The sequence below is a fragment of the Sceloporus undulatus genome, chromosome 6, assembly GCF_019175285.1.
Source record: "Sceloporus undulatus isolate JIND9_A2432 ecotype Alabama chromosome 6, SceUnd_v1.1, whole genome shotgun sequence".
In the NCBI taxonomy this organism is placed as follows: Eukaryota; Metazoa; Chordata; class Lepidosauria; order Squamata; family Phrynosomatidae; genus Sceloporus; species Sceloporus undulatus.
Genome location: NC_056527.1, coordinates 63,187,913 through 63,204,384, shown reverse-complemented (window position 1 = coordinate 63,204,384; position 16,472 = coordinate 63,187,913). Strand labels below are relative to the sequence as shown.

The following is a 16,472-nucleotide window of genomic DNA, read 5'->3' as shown; positions in this document are numbered from 1 at the left end:
ATTTACCAAGGTAGTAACTTTATAAAAAATATATATCAGATTAATCAGTTATGACTAATTTCCCTGAAACCCATGTTGACTTTTTGTGATTGTGGCATTGCCTTCTAAAAGGTCACAGACTCAGTGTTTAATAATCTGCTTCTAGAAGAAGTTATGCCACTCTGTCTGACTTAAGTGAAGGTGAAGGCCAACCAAGTATTTTGGCTTCTGTGGCAGAAAATCTCTCTCACACTTCTCTGCCCAGCCTTGGCAGTAAAAATGAAAAGGATAGTAAAGGAGTAGTTAACTGTTTTCTTCCTTTCCATGACACCAGGAATTTGGTCCTTGATGCAGTTTTCAGTCTGTGTAATGGTGCAACTGCCTCTGCGTAAAGTAGCCATTGTAACGTGCAATGCATTTATTTCCATGCAGGATATTTCCACATATGCCATCATGCATGACACATGCATGGTCATCTCTTCCCCATGTATGTGCAAATAAATGAAAGAAAAGTCTGCAGGAGACACAGCCTACAGTTCTCCTATTGAAGCTGAAACAGCCCAAGTCCTCTAAGCTGCCTGGATTTGTGGCCATGTGTGCTTAAAAAGAGCAAGGGACGCCTCATTGAGCTCTCCAGCAGAAGAGGAACACTGTGAAAATGCCAGAGGGACCTGCTACCAGTTCCGGCAGCCTGTGTTTGTCATTCCATGTGCATTTCAGATGGAAAAAGTGACATCCTTTTTACTTTTCACCTTTTCCCTTAAGGATCAAGGGCTGTAGCTTGCTGATAGTGCTGGCATGCTTTGCACATAAGAAAGGAGGAGGTTTTAGGGTTCTCTAGTTAAAAGGAGCAAAAGCCAGGGATAGGAAATATCTCTGCCTTTCTCACCATCTTGAGAGGTAGGGGATTCCGGAACGATTCTGTAATAGTTCCAGAATTATTCCAAAAGTTCTGAATTATTCTTAAAATTCTGGATTCTGAAATGTAGGCTTGTTTCTTGAGAGCCACTGCCAGATCCAGTAGGCGATTCTGATGTAGGTGAACAAATAACCTAACCTGCTGTAAATCATGTTCCTGTGATCATCCATCTAGGAAATACACAGTAAGAGTCTTTGGTTGGCAGCATAAACAGTTTTGGGAACAGACCAAAGTCTGCCTTTTCTGTGTCAGTAGCTGGCTTGCCTTGGGCCCTCTTTCCCTGTGGCTTCCCACCCCATATCCCCACTTTAATCTCACAACGGTTTTCTTTGGCACTTGTTTGTACAAAGCCAGAGCCAAAGGAAATGCCATTGGCTCAAGGTAGTTCTGGGCTGCCGCAAGCATATGATGTTTGTTCCAGCTGCAGTCCTAAAAACACACAGATGTGGCTGAGGCTGGGATTCCCCTCTCGGTTGGAGGAGGATGCCTGGAAAGCACCTGCTCCTTCCTTTCCCCAGTGCTACACACTTCTTCTCTGCCTTTCATTTGGTAACTCTTGCTGGCCTTTTGATGAGGACTTGAAGAATGGGTGTGAATGTGAAGGGAGGAATCATCCTTTTAAAGGCAGACTTTTATTTAACTTGGACGTAGATCTTTGCTGTTTTTATGAGCATTGAAGTTGGCTCTGACTTAGGTGACCCTCTTCTAGAGTTTTCTTGGTAAGATGTATTCAGAGGTTTTCCATGGCCACCTTCTTAGAGCTGAGAGTGTGACTTGCCTAGAGTCATTCAGTGGATTTTGATGGCTGAGCAGGCATTTGAACCTTCATCTCCCAGAGTCCTAATCCAACACACAAACCACTGCCCCACATTAGTTTATACTGCTTTAATCAACACCTCCATAAAGTGAGTCTTGCAGCATGTACCTATAGGCCTATGCAAATCCTACTATTTTCCATAGGAATTATGCCCAGATAAGCATGAACAGCACTGCGGGGACAATAATCTAGTATTCTTTTATGAATACTTTGTCCTGTGATTATTTTTTTAGAGTTTAGATAGCTGTATCTTCACTCTGGCTGTCCACTAGAAGACTTTTTCCTGGCATTTTGATGCCATCTACTGACAAAAATATGAAATTGTATAATACTACATACATATTATCCTGGCCTTTCTTTCTCTTTTTGCCTTTTTATTACAGAATGAATAGCAATATTGAGGGAGGAGATAATTTCAGCTCAAAGAAACCGAGGTTGTGGGGAAGAATCCATCCCCCACTTCCCTAATCCACAGGTCTGATTCAGTCTGGGCTTGTCCTCCAAGCTTTGCCATCAATAGGCCTCTAGGTAGACATCAATGTGTTTTATGTGTGGGTAGACATAAACAGCCAGATTTTTCTTTTCTCTCTCCCCCCCATCTCTCTCTCTCTCTCTCTCTCTCTCACACACACACACACACACACACACACACACTGGGTCTACAGTACTGGGATGTAGTTACTCTAGTCTACAAGGTCTTAATAAGTTTTGTCATCAATAAGTGATAGGCTTATCCTCCTTGTCCAATCTTTTAACATTTAAGTTAGTGGTCTTTACCAGATCTTGTAACAACAGCTTCCAGCATTAATCTACATGTTATGCAGATATCTACTTTCTGCCTAATCATTGTTTCCTTATGAAGCCTAGTTGCACCCCTTAGATAGAAGCCCTATAATGCTGCTGAGAATCCAAGTGATATCTCATGGTCCTTCATATTGGAAGTATAACCTTTAAGTATTATACTTCAGTACAAAAACAAAGCTTAGAAAAGTTATTTTTGAGCTACAGCTCCCAGAATCCCCCTGCCAGCACTTCTGTGTTGTCTGGTGGGTCCTGGGAATAATGGTTCAAAAAAGTAACTTTCCACACTCTGCAAAAACCAAATGTATACAATCATATGTCAGGCATCTAGTCAAGTGGACTGTAGTCCAGAAATACTTTCTCTTGAAATTTCTTCTTTCCATTAATCGAAACGGTACTACTGGATTCCTTTATGTATTTATATACAATCAAGCAAAACTTGTCTAAAGCAGCCCTCTCTGATTAGTAATATCAAACCATAGTTTAGCTGTCCTTATGAGCATTTTCTTTTTCTTAATTTCATTGTAAAGCATAGTGTGCCAATGGCAGGTTATGCCTTGTTATGAACCATAATGTATGGACCATATTGGAATCTAAAAGAGAAGAAGAGATTGAGACTAAAAATGTTGAAAATATTTTTGCCGTGTGCCGTGTATATTGTGCATTGGATAACACTGAGACACCAAAAGCCTTCCATTAGTACTGCAAAATGATCATTTGAAACATCTTGTTTGCTGCTGCATGTAAGGAGCAGGCCAGTGTGCTATTGCATGGAAACATAGACCAGGAAGGTGAGTCATGTACCTATGTAGGATATATGTCCCATATACATAATATATCTTTATCTGCCTTTGTTAAAAAAATATAAAACATGTAACTCTTCATAGTAGTACAAAATAACTCTTCCGCCACCAGGTGTCATGATAAAAGAAGCAGTTAATGGGTGCAAAACATTCATCTTAATCTGTGATGCATGGACTCCTAGAGATGTCTGTGGGTGGGTTTCAAGCAGTCCGTGGACGGGGAACAAAAATAATGTTTGTACCTCCTATTTTTCTCCCTATTTTTGGGAAAACCGTGTTTAGGTGCATTTCTACTCCCCACCCCCCCGGAACATATCATCAAATTATCAAGAGGGTCTGTAAACCTAAAATGGATTAGCAGTCACTAGTGCAGACTTTACACTGTGAAGAAACATGTCCAAATCACTTGGTGTACTGACCAGTCTTGCTATTGAGTGATGTTGGAATGTGAAAGAAAGAGAAAGAAGTTACAAGCTACTATTCAACTGATTCTAGCATTTTAAAATGCACATAATGGTTTTGAACATTGAATGTGTGAACTGGGCCTTCACCACAGGGAAACACAAAACAAAACTGGCTACTAAGAAATTGGAATTCATTCATCATAGGAAATACTAGCATCTTTTGATGTCACAATGAAGCTCAAGCTCATTCGATGTCACAGTGAAGGTTGTCATAGAGATAATGTGTTGGCTTAGAACTTGGTTTTATCTCCCAGGACTGCCTTTAGTGAGTGCTAAGTAGCCTAGAAGGTTGAAATACCTTGGCCTGTACATTAGAGGGTCCTTTAGGTAAGTGGTTCATTTTTGACTGGCATAGAACTATAAGAGAGTGGACAATTTTACAATAGACTTCCATTAGTATCAATTTATATTCTGATTTCTTTTAGCTGCATTACAATTCAGTGTAATATAGTATACTGTCTAGTTATATTTTACATGTACAGTGGACCCTTGTTATACGCTGAGGTTTGGTTTCAAGATCCCCCATGGATAACAAAATCTGTGGATGCTCAAGTCCCATTAAATATAACAACATAGCAAAATGGTGTCCCTTATTTTAAAAAATGGAAAATCAAGGTTTGATATTTGAAATTTATACTTTTTCTGAAAATTTTCAAACTGTGGATGCTTGAATCCATGTATAAAAAATCCGGGTATAAGAAGGGCTGACTGTATTGGGTCTGTAGCTATAGTGTATCTCATCCTTTTCATAGCGGTTGAGTAGTTTGGTGAAGCATCAACACTCTTTGGCAGTGAATACTACTTTTTTGTTGTTTTAAAACAAGTTAACCTCAAACTGCTTGATGTTAATCCTGGCTAAGGCTGGTACTGATAGAAACCTTATGGAATATATGAAATTAGGTAGAGGGAATTTGTATTAGAGAAGGGAGAATGTGAGCCTATATCCTTCCTCCATGTTTATCCAAAAACAGCATATGATTTAAACAACAGTGGATCTGTCACTGGGAGGGGAACATTTTTGTTTCTATTCTCTGTCTTTTGAATGGTCAGGTTGAAATCTATATCAGTGTTTTCATGGGCACTGTGTGGTCTTTTACTCCTCAATAGAGAAAAATGCAAACATTATCTTTCATATAAACAACACTTTTGATTGCCAAACTGAATCATTCTGCTACTTCTCTAGCATCGCTTCTGCTGCACAGCCTCCATTTTACTCTGCTTCTGCTTCTTCCTGCTTTGTTTTGCCTTGTTATCCCTTTTATCCACAAATCTTTCCTCCTTCTCTTACATTTCCCCATCCCATTACTGCTGTGGCTCATGTCTCTTCCAGCTTTGGAGATATGCTATCCTTCACACTGACTGCATTTGTGGAGCTGATGGATCATGGAATTGTATCCTGGGACACATTCTCTGTGGCTTTCATTAAAAAGGTAGGTTTCTGTTTAACAATCTAGGTGAGATGGGGTCAGCTGTGTGTGTCCCATCTGTGCATTAGATAGAAAGTGTGGGATATGTACAGAATTTTCCATGCTTCTGCCACCTTTCTCTTGGAAGCAATATGGAAACTCATACTACAACTACTGCTGGGATAGACCATTATATGGTGACAACTTATAGCAGTCTATAGGGATGTTGCTGTTGTTGCTGAGAACCACACATTAGCATTAAGATCAAGGATGAACAGATTCAAACAGTCGGAGGGGGGGCAGTGTCTTATCCTGAAATCCACTGTGGCCTGTGGATGTCTATTTCTGGCTTCATTTATTGACTCAGAGAATGGCATAGAGCACTCTTCACCTTGTAATAGTATTTTGAAAATATTATTTCAAGATTGGCCTCCAAAAATAGAAAATACTTTTGTTTTTCTGGGGGGAAAAATCAGCATGGGAGCAAGGTGAAGGCCTGCAAGCTGCAAAAATGGCTTTGGAGCTTGTTGGTCACATGTTTCACAAACAGGCATTAGCCATGAGCTTGGCAGTGACATATTACAATTAATGGAGTCTCATCGAACTGTTAACTGTAAACACTCTATGTTTGGCAAACAGGCAGTCCCCCTGTAACAGATATAAATAGACATAAATCAGATATAAGAATGGGAAAACACCAAAACCAGTTGCAAAACACTTCATTCTTTCTGGGCATTCCATCTCAGACCTCAGAAGAACAGTTCTTGAAGAAAAGAACTACAAACGAAATTTGAAAGATAAATAGCAGAATTGGAGTGTATCCACAGTCCATCAGCAATGGGTTGAGCAGAGATAATGGTTTCCTGGCACACCGCTCACTTTTAAATACAATCTAACCCTCAGCCACATGAAGGTGCCCTTAACCAGTTCATCACACTTCCAGTCCGTTTCCCACACTACATTCCAGTACTCATTCATATGGCCTTAGGCAAAATCCTTCCTTTGACCCCCAATGAGCATTGTTAAACTGAACTTGCCATCTCATCCCACAAGGTTTTGAATTTCAGTTGACATTCTCACACACAACTGGCTTATATAGGTCGGTCTCTGGAATCTCCACTCTGCTCTATGCATTTGAGGAAGTAGCCTGAAGTCTACAAAAGTTCATGCTACAAGGTGTATACTGATTTTCCAGGCTAACATGGCTATGTCTTTGTATTTTACTGGAATGTTTTATCCTCATCCAATGTGATCTCAAACAAGTACATTGATGTTTATTTCTAGATAGCAAGTTATGTGAGCAAATTTCCCACTGATATTGCTATACTGCAACGTTCACTAGCCATCCTAGAATCAATGGTGCTGAATAGCCATGATCTGTACCAGAAGGTGGCACAAGAGATTACCATTGGACAGCTAATCCCACATCTTCAAGGGTGAGTAGTTTATAATAATCTCTCATTGTTCCTTTTTTAATTTTTAATTTTAATTAATTTTAATTTTAAAATTTTTAATTTTTTAAAAAAAAATTTCACTCTGGAAATAAAAACTAGATTGGGTAACTTCCTAAAACCAGCGTGAATCACATTCCAATCTGTACTATCAGTACATTGCAATCTGTTCAATGTTTTGATCTGCTAGAACTAAAGTTCTTATCAAGGTTTGACTAGGATCCCTTTTTGAGTGAAAGTTTTTTGTAAGAGATTCCCGAAAACTATTGGCCAAAACTGTTTAGAATACACACGCACTCTACATTTTGTGATTTTACTACTTTCTTTGGGCTCTCTTCCATCAATTTAAACAGTTTCTGAAAAATCATCTTCCCATGTTTCTGTGTTAGCCTCTGCCCTTCCTGATCTTTTAATATTTTTGCTTTTCTTTAATCCATTTGTCTTCTTTTGATGGAGCTTCTGTTTCTTAACGGATTGCTTTCTTGCCCTAGAAGGGTGAGGAGAGTCAGCCTTTGGAGCAGATGCTTTGATTTAATGCATAGACTCCATCTTTACTAGAGGCTCCATGATTACAATGAATAAACCATTACACTCAGAGAGGAAAGTCTTAAATATAGGTCCTTAATTGTACTGCTGTTAGTTTCTCTTTGTTCACTCCATGTCCATTCTTAGATGCTGTGTTTCTTTATTCATTCGGTTATCCAGAATTTTTTGGTTTTCCTGTTCAGCTAAGTGGTTGTCATTTTCAGCAAAAGCAATTTCTGCTGCTAGATCAACAAGTCCCTCTGTTTTGGTTTCAAGCAGAATCTATCCATGATCCAAAAACCAATCTAGGACTGATTCTGAGAAAGGTTCAATCTCTGCTGCATTTGTATTTGTGACAGGCTAAAAAGTATGCATGGATTTTTGTTTGTTTGTTCTTTTTAGTAGGGAAAGAATCTGCCGAAATAGAAGAAATGCCTAAATTTCTGTAACCCTGTCTGGTAAAAACCATTGTGAATAATATAAAAATAATTAATTAAAACTGCACCTAGCACAGTGTTTAAAAACAGAAACAAAAAGCAGTAGGGGAAATCCCCAAATTTCTGTAACCCTGTCTTTTAAAAACCACTGTGGCCAGTATCAGAAAAATAATCGATTAAAATTATAGCAAGCACTCTATTTAAAAACAAAAACACCAAGATCTCTAGTTAAAAGGTGGGAATAATATAAACAAATACTTAAAATATTATCTTATCAAATTAACTTATTATAATAACCAAAATTTTAAAACTGTACTATTTTAAGACCAACAAAACTTATTAATGATATGCACTGGAGAAACCTGAAAGAGTAACTGGGACTGCCACCCAAGCAGCCCCTTATATCTGCTGACAGGGAGGAGAGCAACTAGAGGCAATGCTGCTAGTTCAGTGCAGCCTGCTCCTGCTGTTAAGTAGTTCTTCTCCTCATAGTAGGCAGCAGTATTTTAAGGACGAGAGGAATGATGGACACAGCTCCAACTTTTCTTCTCTGAGGAGTGATGGTGGTGATAGCATCTCCTCTCTATGGAGTGCTTGTTCAAGAAGCAAAGTAGAACATCCCATGGTCTGTCCACCATGTTTTTCAAAAAGTAGTCAGATGCAAGTATAAAATAATACAGTGAAACTAACAGGCTTTGTATTGATTCAGAATGTAGTTCTTTTAAAAGTGTTACAATGTTCCCTTCCGCTTCTCTTTGCAAGTTCCATCTGCATTGTAATCTTCCAGTTTCTTTTTAAAAATCTTCCGCAAAATATTAACACCCTTTGAAGGAGTTTTCTGATGTTTGACATTTGTATAATACTCTTACAATTATATTGTGATGCAGGGCAGATCAAGAAATACAAACCTACACTATTGCTGTGATAAACGCACTTTTCCTTAAAGCACCCGATGACAGGAGGCAGGTGAGCTGTTGCTGTTAATTGTTGGATTTATAATTCTTACAATATTAAACAAGCCTTCCTGTAGTGTTGCTTGGATTTAGGAAAGAGAAGCAAAAACTAGTGAAGTGAGATGAGGGGGAGTATAGTGATAAAAGGAAGTAAGATATCCAGGACAGAAATGAACAAAGCAGATCAAGAAGGAACTTTGCCAATGACATACATCCAGTTGGGGGAGGCAAGCTATCTAAAGTCCCCATGCATGGAAACAAGGAATTTTCACTGATAGGCTCTCCTGCCAATCCTTGGGAATAGATCAGGTCTAGTCAGTTTCGCCTCATGTTTTGTCAAGTAACTAGCAAGTCAATAAATAAATATTTTCCACATAAAATATGTTATAGTTTTCTTCTAGTATTTAGTCAAGGCTATTTAAACTAGATTATATACTAAATTTGGTTTTTCTTTTTTTGACAAAATTAGGAGATGGCAAATATTTTAGCCCAGAAAAAGCTCCGGGGAATAATCTTACAAGTGAGTACTTTTTCCTCAGTTCATTTTTTTGTGTTTATTGGCAATTCCACAACAGATACAATTCCTGTTTCTTTACATGGAATTTTAAGAGTAATAACTCATAAGTAGGAGAAGATTTAAGATATGTATTACCTTTTAGACATTGTCAAGTGGATGCACAGGAAGAACTGACATGATCATTTGGGGCAGATAACCATCATCCTCAATTATTTTTCCTCCTTACCCATAATAAAATTACAAAACTAAACTATCCACTTAAATGTAATATTTTCCTGGTAGAACTTGGAAACATTTTCTTCCCTGCAACTATAAGTCCCAGAATTGTGAGTCCATGTGCTATCGTGGTTTGACTGTTGGATTATTACTCTGGACACCAGGGTCCTAATCCCTGCTCAACCCTGGCATGCCACACTCTCTCAGCCAAAAAGAAAGGCAAAGGCAAATCACTTCTGAACAAATGTTGCCTTATTCCTTCTATATCCCCAAAAATATATTTCAGCGAATCACTGATAAAATGCTTGCAGATGGAAGCTGTCCTCCAATAATTTTATTCTTACTTTTGCTATTGTTTTCAGCATGTTATCAGAGCGCAGAGGGCTATCAATAATGAAATGGCACATCAGCTTTATGTTCTGCAAGTGCTCACCTTTAACTTACTAGAAGACAGAATGATGACCAAGATGGATCCTCAAGATCAGGTAGGCAATGTTAATAGAGGGCGTTCTCTGAAGATGCCAGCCACAGATGCTGGCGAAACATCAGGATGAAACTCTGCTAGAACATGGCCACATAGCCCGAAAAACCCACAAAAAGCTATTGATAGAGGACAATATTTACTCTGCAGAAGTTGAAAAACACTTCAATTGGGTGAGAAACATCCGTTGCACATGCATCACAAATAGAATGTAAGATTATTGAGTAGAAAGAGTGATGCACTGCAGGAAGTGTGGTCAGCTGCTTTCTGGAAAGGGTCTGTAGCATTGCTGTAGGCACTCTGGAAGTGTGGCTGGCAACTGGTTGTGCTTTCTTGAGTAGCCAAGGCTGCTACTAATGAAAGTGATTGGTATGCTTGTCAATAAAAGTTGTCTGAAAGGTATTCACTTAAAAGACAACAAAATATGATAAAATATGTGCTTGTATGAAGTCGAAGGCTTTTATGGCCAGCATCCATAATTTTTTGTGATTTTTTGGGGCTATGTGGCCATGTTCTAGAAGAGTTTATTCATGATGTTTCACCAGCATCTGTGGCTGGCATCTTCAGAGAACATCAGGAATAAACTCTTCTAGAACATGGCCACATAGCTTGAAAACCCCACAAAAACCCATGTGCTTATACTTTAAAACAATAAAATATTGATTATTGGTGAATCATCAATTTTAAAACAAAGTTTAAAAACCTTTTCCAAAACAGGAAAGTCAGATGTAAACTGTCAGTGAGGAACAGCAATAGTACAATAGAACTAACAAAAAGGACAAACTAAATCAGACAGAAAATCCTGAGAATAGAAGGGCTTTATCTGGTGTTGCAAAAGATTACAGCACGTTTGTAGGTTCAGTATAACACGTGGTATTTCAAAATGCTTTGCCTTCTACATCTGGGGTGCATGCTTGTAGTGGGGGTATCAGAAAAGCTCAGCTGTTCAGTGTAGTGTCCAAAAAGATATATTCAGTAAGATAAGATAAGATAACTTACTTAGTAGATACATTTTCCTGTCCTTTATCCTATGTTGCAGTAACTTCCAGTTCTACCAGTTACAGCCTGTATGTACTTCAGGCAGAGTTCCTGACATTTTCATGTAGGACTAGGCAACTGTGTTTCCTGAAATCCTGGAGACTCACTGATGGTCAGTGCAGACAGCACTGAACTAGATGTTCAAATGGTCTGACACTATTGAAAATAGCTTCCTATTATCTGTGTTATCTTATATTATCTTATAGTACAGAACAGTTGAATTTCTGGTAGACCAGGAGGGAACATATTTTCATGAATGATTTAAAAAGAAAGAAAGAGAAATATAGATTTGTGGGAAACAAAGGCTGTTTGGGGTATTGGCAATGGCATGGAAAAAGGAATGTCAGCAAATGGAATTACACCTTTTTTTCTGTACGAAAAGGAAAAGGTATATTAGCACATGCAGTGTTTTGAGTACTAAAGAGATGCCATTATAAATGACACTTTAAAAAATATATTTTATGTAGTTTTTCAATGAGAACTTTAAATTTCTTCTATAATTTGTTCTTTGAAAACTCCCACCAGGCTCAGAGGGATATCATATTTGAACTCCGGCGAATTGCTTTTGATGCAGAATCAGAACCAAACAATAGTAGTGGCAATGTGGAAAAACGCAAATCCATGTATACCCGAGATTACAAGAAACTCGGATTTATTGTAAGTACTCTTGTTTAATTCTAGTACCATTCTGAAATCTTTGTTCCAGGAGACTATTGGTGTACCATGGACAACTATTGTCATGTTCACTCCATATGTTCAGATGTAACTCTTTATTTTTGCTCTCCATATCTTTGGATATCTGTCTTTATTTCTGCTAAATCCTTACGGGCAAATCAGTTATCATACATGTAAGGCTATTCAAAACTTCTTCCTGTATTCCTGTGGACTGTTCTGCATCAGGAATCTTGGATATCTCTAGAAGCGTGTTGGGCACAATGTGGCTGGAAAAGGCTGCAGGAGGACAATTCTTGTCTCTCCTACACTCTTCTAGGCCTTATTTTCTTCCAGCATAATAGATTAATTGCCCTTTTATTGACACTGTAGAAAGCCTTCAGAAATGGCCTCTTTCCTACATTATTTAACTTTCCTACAAAAGCTTTTTTATTTACAACCAGAATTTTAACTTGACGCAACTTGCACTCCCGCCCCCATTTCTTGGGCTGTGTATGTGGCCATGGAAGATCCTAGGGCAGCAAACTGGCCCTTGCACCTCTTTCATTTGCCTATCTTTGTTCTATAAATTCTGTGTTAGGAACTGTATACATGAATTGGATAGACATCAGAATATACAGTCAGCTCTCCACATCAAGAGTCAGCCAACCACAGTTTAAAAATTTTCACGCACAAAAAATCCAAGAAGCAAACCTTAATTTTGCTATTTTATATAAGGGATGCCTTATATAAGGCATCCTGACTTGGATGAAAGAATAGAGGGCATGCTTATCAAATTTGCAGATGACACCAAATTAGGAGGAATAGCTAATACCCCAGAGGAGAGATCAAAATTCAAAACCACCTTAATAAATTAGCAAGCTGGGCCAAAGCTAACAAAATGAATTTCCACGCAGAGATAAGTAAGGTACTGCACTTAGGAAGACAAAATGAAATTCCTAGATATATGATGAGGGACACCTAGCTTAACAAGATTACATGTGAAAGGGATCTGAGAGTCCAAGTAGACCACAGGTTGAACATGAGTCAATGGTGCGATGTGGCAGCTAAAAAGGCCAATGCAATTTTAGGCTGTATCAATAGTAACAGTGCCACTGTATTCTGCTTTGGTCAGGCCTCACCTGGAATACTGTGTCTAGTTCTGGGCACCACAATTCAAAAAGGATGTTGATAGGTTGGAGCATGTCGAAAGGAGGGCGACTAAAATGGTGAATGGTCTGAAAACCATGCCTTATGAGGAAACAGGGAGTGTCAAACTGAGGATGGAGCAAGCTTGCTGTCTGCTTCTGCAGAGACTAAAACATGGAACAATGGATGCAAGCTACATATAAAGAGATTCCACCACAACATTAGGAGGAATGTGGCACAAGAATATGCGGAATTCTCCTTACCTGGGGTATCCAGAATGGATCCCCTGTGTAAGGGAAGGGCCCACTGTATTATCATTTATTTGTATAGCGCTATAGGTTTACATCAGGGGTAGGCAACCTATGGCCCACGGGCCGGATGCAGCCCAGCGAGGCCTTGGGACCGGCCCCAGCCCGGTCTTTCCGCCGATTGCCGCCGGGGCCTTTGGGGGGCAATTGTCTATAGAAGCCTCAGAAACATGCATTTATATTAAAAAATTTTCATGTGTCCTCCATTTTTTAAAAAAAAAGTGTCTTCCATTTGAAAATTTTGTCCGACATTTGTCCTGGTTTATTTATATATTTAATTTTTAAAAGAAATTATTTAATTATTTATTTTTTGGCTTCGGCCCCCCAGTTGTCTAAGGGACAGCAACCCGGCCCCCGGCTCAAAAAGGTTGCCTACCCCTGGTTTACATGGTGCTTTGTAGATACAATCAATTCAAAACATTAAATCCTGCCAGAGGCATACAATCTAAGGAGTCCATCTCTTTTCCTAAAAGGTGCCATCCAACTAATTTATGTTCATTTTTGTGCATTCATCTTTCATTAATATTTTTCACAAATGGAAAATAAATGGGATAAAGTCACATCAAATGGTAGTTTAGGATGAGCTTCAACACCAGCAAAACAACAGTATCTGTTTTGTTGTTAACTGCCCTCAATTCATTCTCAGCTCATGGCGATCCTATAGATGAGACATCAACAAGACTGCTGTGTTTAATTTCTGCAACCCCATATCTGTGACCTCCTTAATAGAGTCCATCCATTTGGCATGTGGCCTTCCTCTATTCCTACTTCCCTCCACCCTTCCCAGCATTATTGTCTTTTCCATTGAGTCCTTCCATCTCATGATGTGTCTGAAGTATGACAGCCTCAGTTTGGTCATCTTGGCTTCCTGGGAGGTTTCTGGCTTGATCTGTTCTAATAATTTTTGTTTTTTAATAATTTGTTTTATTTATATAATGCTATTCCAAAGATCATAGCGGTGAATAGCAAGTAAAGCTAATTAGCAAGTAAGCTAATTTGCCCCCAACAGTCTGGGTACTCATTTTAGCGACCTCGGAAGGATGCAAGCCTGAGTTGAGCTTGGGCCCTTTTGCTGGTCTTGAACTCGCAACCTTGTCTAAGACCCATTTGTTTGTCCTTTTGGCTGTCCACTTGGACCTCTGGGCTTTCTGTCTCTATGAATGGTTGGAGTCTTATACTGCAGAATTTTGAGCATTTTTTTTGTATGGGAGATCAGTGCTATGGTCCTATAGTTGCTTGCAGTCTCTTGTGTCTCCATTTTGTGGTGGGGATGCTTAATGATCGCTTCCAATCTGTTGGCCATTGTTTTGTTTTCCATATTTGTTGGCATATGTTGGTTAGCACAAGAGTTGACTCTGTCAATCTGGATTACAGTAGTTCAATTGGAATATCATCTGTTTGTTTGTTCTTTGCTATTTCTCTTATTGCAGTTTCCACCCTATGTTTTACAATTTGCGGTTCATCTTCATATGGCTCTTTGTTCCATATGCCCTTCATTTTGCCATCTCTTTTGTAGAATTCTTCTGCGTATTACATCCAACATCTTTTTATTCCCACCCGGTCTTGAATTATGTGATTTTTTTATTGTCATACTGTGTCCCAGTCCTTGGTTTGAATTTTCCTTTGATTTCCTGGATCTTGTGAAATGGATCTCTTGTTCAATCCCCACAGTTCTCTTAAAACTGTCACTAAACCCTCTAAGTGAGTGAACACCCACTCATATGGTCGTTGATCAGGATGCTGAAAGCACTTATGTTCTCCAAACCAAAGATGACAAACATGTTCCCTGACCCCAGGTTGGCACAGAGGCAAGTGAAAGAAAAAGTGAACCTTGCTACTCTTCTGAGTGGCAACCAAAAGTCAGAAGCCCTTTTGAGGTCACTAGCATCAGTAGTGTCCCACTGGTAACATGGTAACCATGTTTGGTGATAAATGTAACTTCATTATCAATCTGGAATGTACACATGTGGTGCTAATAATACACCTCTTTGGAGAGCAGGGGGTTGTGAAAGGCAATGTTATCATATCTTTGAACAGTAGTCCCCAAACTGTGCCCTTTAAGAGATTTTGGACTTCAGCTCCCAGAAACCTCATCCATGTTGGCCAGTAGTCTGGGATTCTGGGAGTTGAACTCCAAAATCCCGTAAAGAACACAGTTTGGGGACTACCTTAGAGCAACCCACACACACACACACACACATATCAAGCATGGCCATTAGCTAGAGATAATGAGAATTGTAGGCCAATGTGTGTGGAATGACCCAGGTTTGAACATTCTGTTTTGGCACATAACTTAATACAGAAATATCAGACTTGTAGCTATATGCTGCAAATTTTAGTGTAGCAAACCCTAAGTCTACACATTGATGGTGAACTCAGGATATGTATTTAAGGCAGAGGTGAGCAATCCAGTAGTGAGAGATTGTGAGCTAAGGTCCAGTGATGAAGGAGGACAATGATGGAAATATCTGTAACCTGTTATTCAGTAGAAGGAGAATCCTGAGTCTATGTACAATGCTCAATAAAATGAGTTTCTGCCCTTAGGCTCATTCTGTAAGGAACTTGACCCAAATGGGAAAAGGATTGAGAGGTAAGGAAAAAAAAACACACTTGTAGCACTAATGCAATGGAGGCAGATCAAGAAGCTAAACACTCCTGGTCTTTTGCTGGACTGAGGGACTAGCTGTGTTCCCCACTTCTCTCCTTCAGTTGAACCCTGTGTAATGAGTGTGGGAAGCTGAGGGAGAGAAAGGCCATTTGGAGCTGGCTCCTCAGCATAGCTAAAAAAGTGGCTGCCTTCTTTTCTCTGCCTCTATTGCAGCTACATGAGATGTTATATGTGGCCCATGTTTTCTGCAGCTAAGATTGTAACACCAAGCATAGTGGGGTCCCTGTGTAATGGCCTGTACTGTTCATGAAACTCATTTTTTTAAGCTTGTATGGTTCTGCCAATAATGCCCCATCTTTTTATGCTCCTAAATGCTAGATAATAGAAGTTGTATTTCTAGTTTCAGTTTTGGAAAGAGTTGTCTTTTGCAATTAAAATGCCTGCAGTGCTTTGAGAACGCTCCAGTGGCAACAGGAGTAAAGCCAGATTCAAGTAAAAACTTTGTCTACTGCTTTTCATTGAAAGAGTATTGTCACGTCACCAGCCTTTGTCACCATTCTACTTCACTCCTTTTATATCATGCATTTAGCTATCACTGATTAACTGTATCTACAGTAATGAAAAACCCAGAGGAAAAGATACAGCCAGAGTCATTTGTAAAGAAGCCAAACTATTTGTATGGAGCAGATTAGTTGCAGTTAATTAAGCAATAAATTGGGAACAAGCTTTAAAGTGGAGAATTGAGCAAGACATGTGAAGCAGTTACTGTTCCTGGCAGGAGTATTTAATCAGAAGCTGTATTCTAGGCCCCATAACTGTCTGAAATCATTAATTTAAACATGATATCTACAGCCCCTTGAGACCTCTGTCTTGGACATCTGGAGGGGCTAATAAAAGTTCATTAAATAAAATATAAAGACTTTGTGGCCAAGAACTGTAGAAATAAACC

At 39.1% G+C, this 16,472-nt stretch overlaps 1 protein-coding gene across 4 annotated transcripts in view; it reads left to right on the top strand.

The window, feature by feature from the left end:
• ELMO1 (engulfment and cell motility 1) overlaps positions 1-16,472 on the top strand; it is a 376,239-nt gene that overhangs the window by 147,337 nt on the left and 212,430 nt on the right. For all 4 annotated transcript variants that reach the window (XM_042475479.1, XM_042475477.1, XM_042475480.1 and 1 more), the window contains 6 exons: positions 5,114-5,213; positions 6,474-6,625; positions 8,490-8,568; positions 9,025-9,075; positions 9,651-9,773; positions 11,333-11,464. In XM_042475479.1, coding sequence (XP_042331413.1) covers positions 5,114-5,213; positions 6,474-6,625; positions 8,490-8,568; positions 9,025-9,075; positions 9,651-9,773; positions 11,333-11,464 — 637 coding nt within the window. The remainder of the gene's footprint in view (positions 1-5,113; positions 5,214-6,473; positions 6,626-8,489; positions 8,569-9,024; positions 9,076-9,650; positions 9,774-11,332; positions 11,465-16,472) is intronic.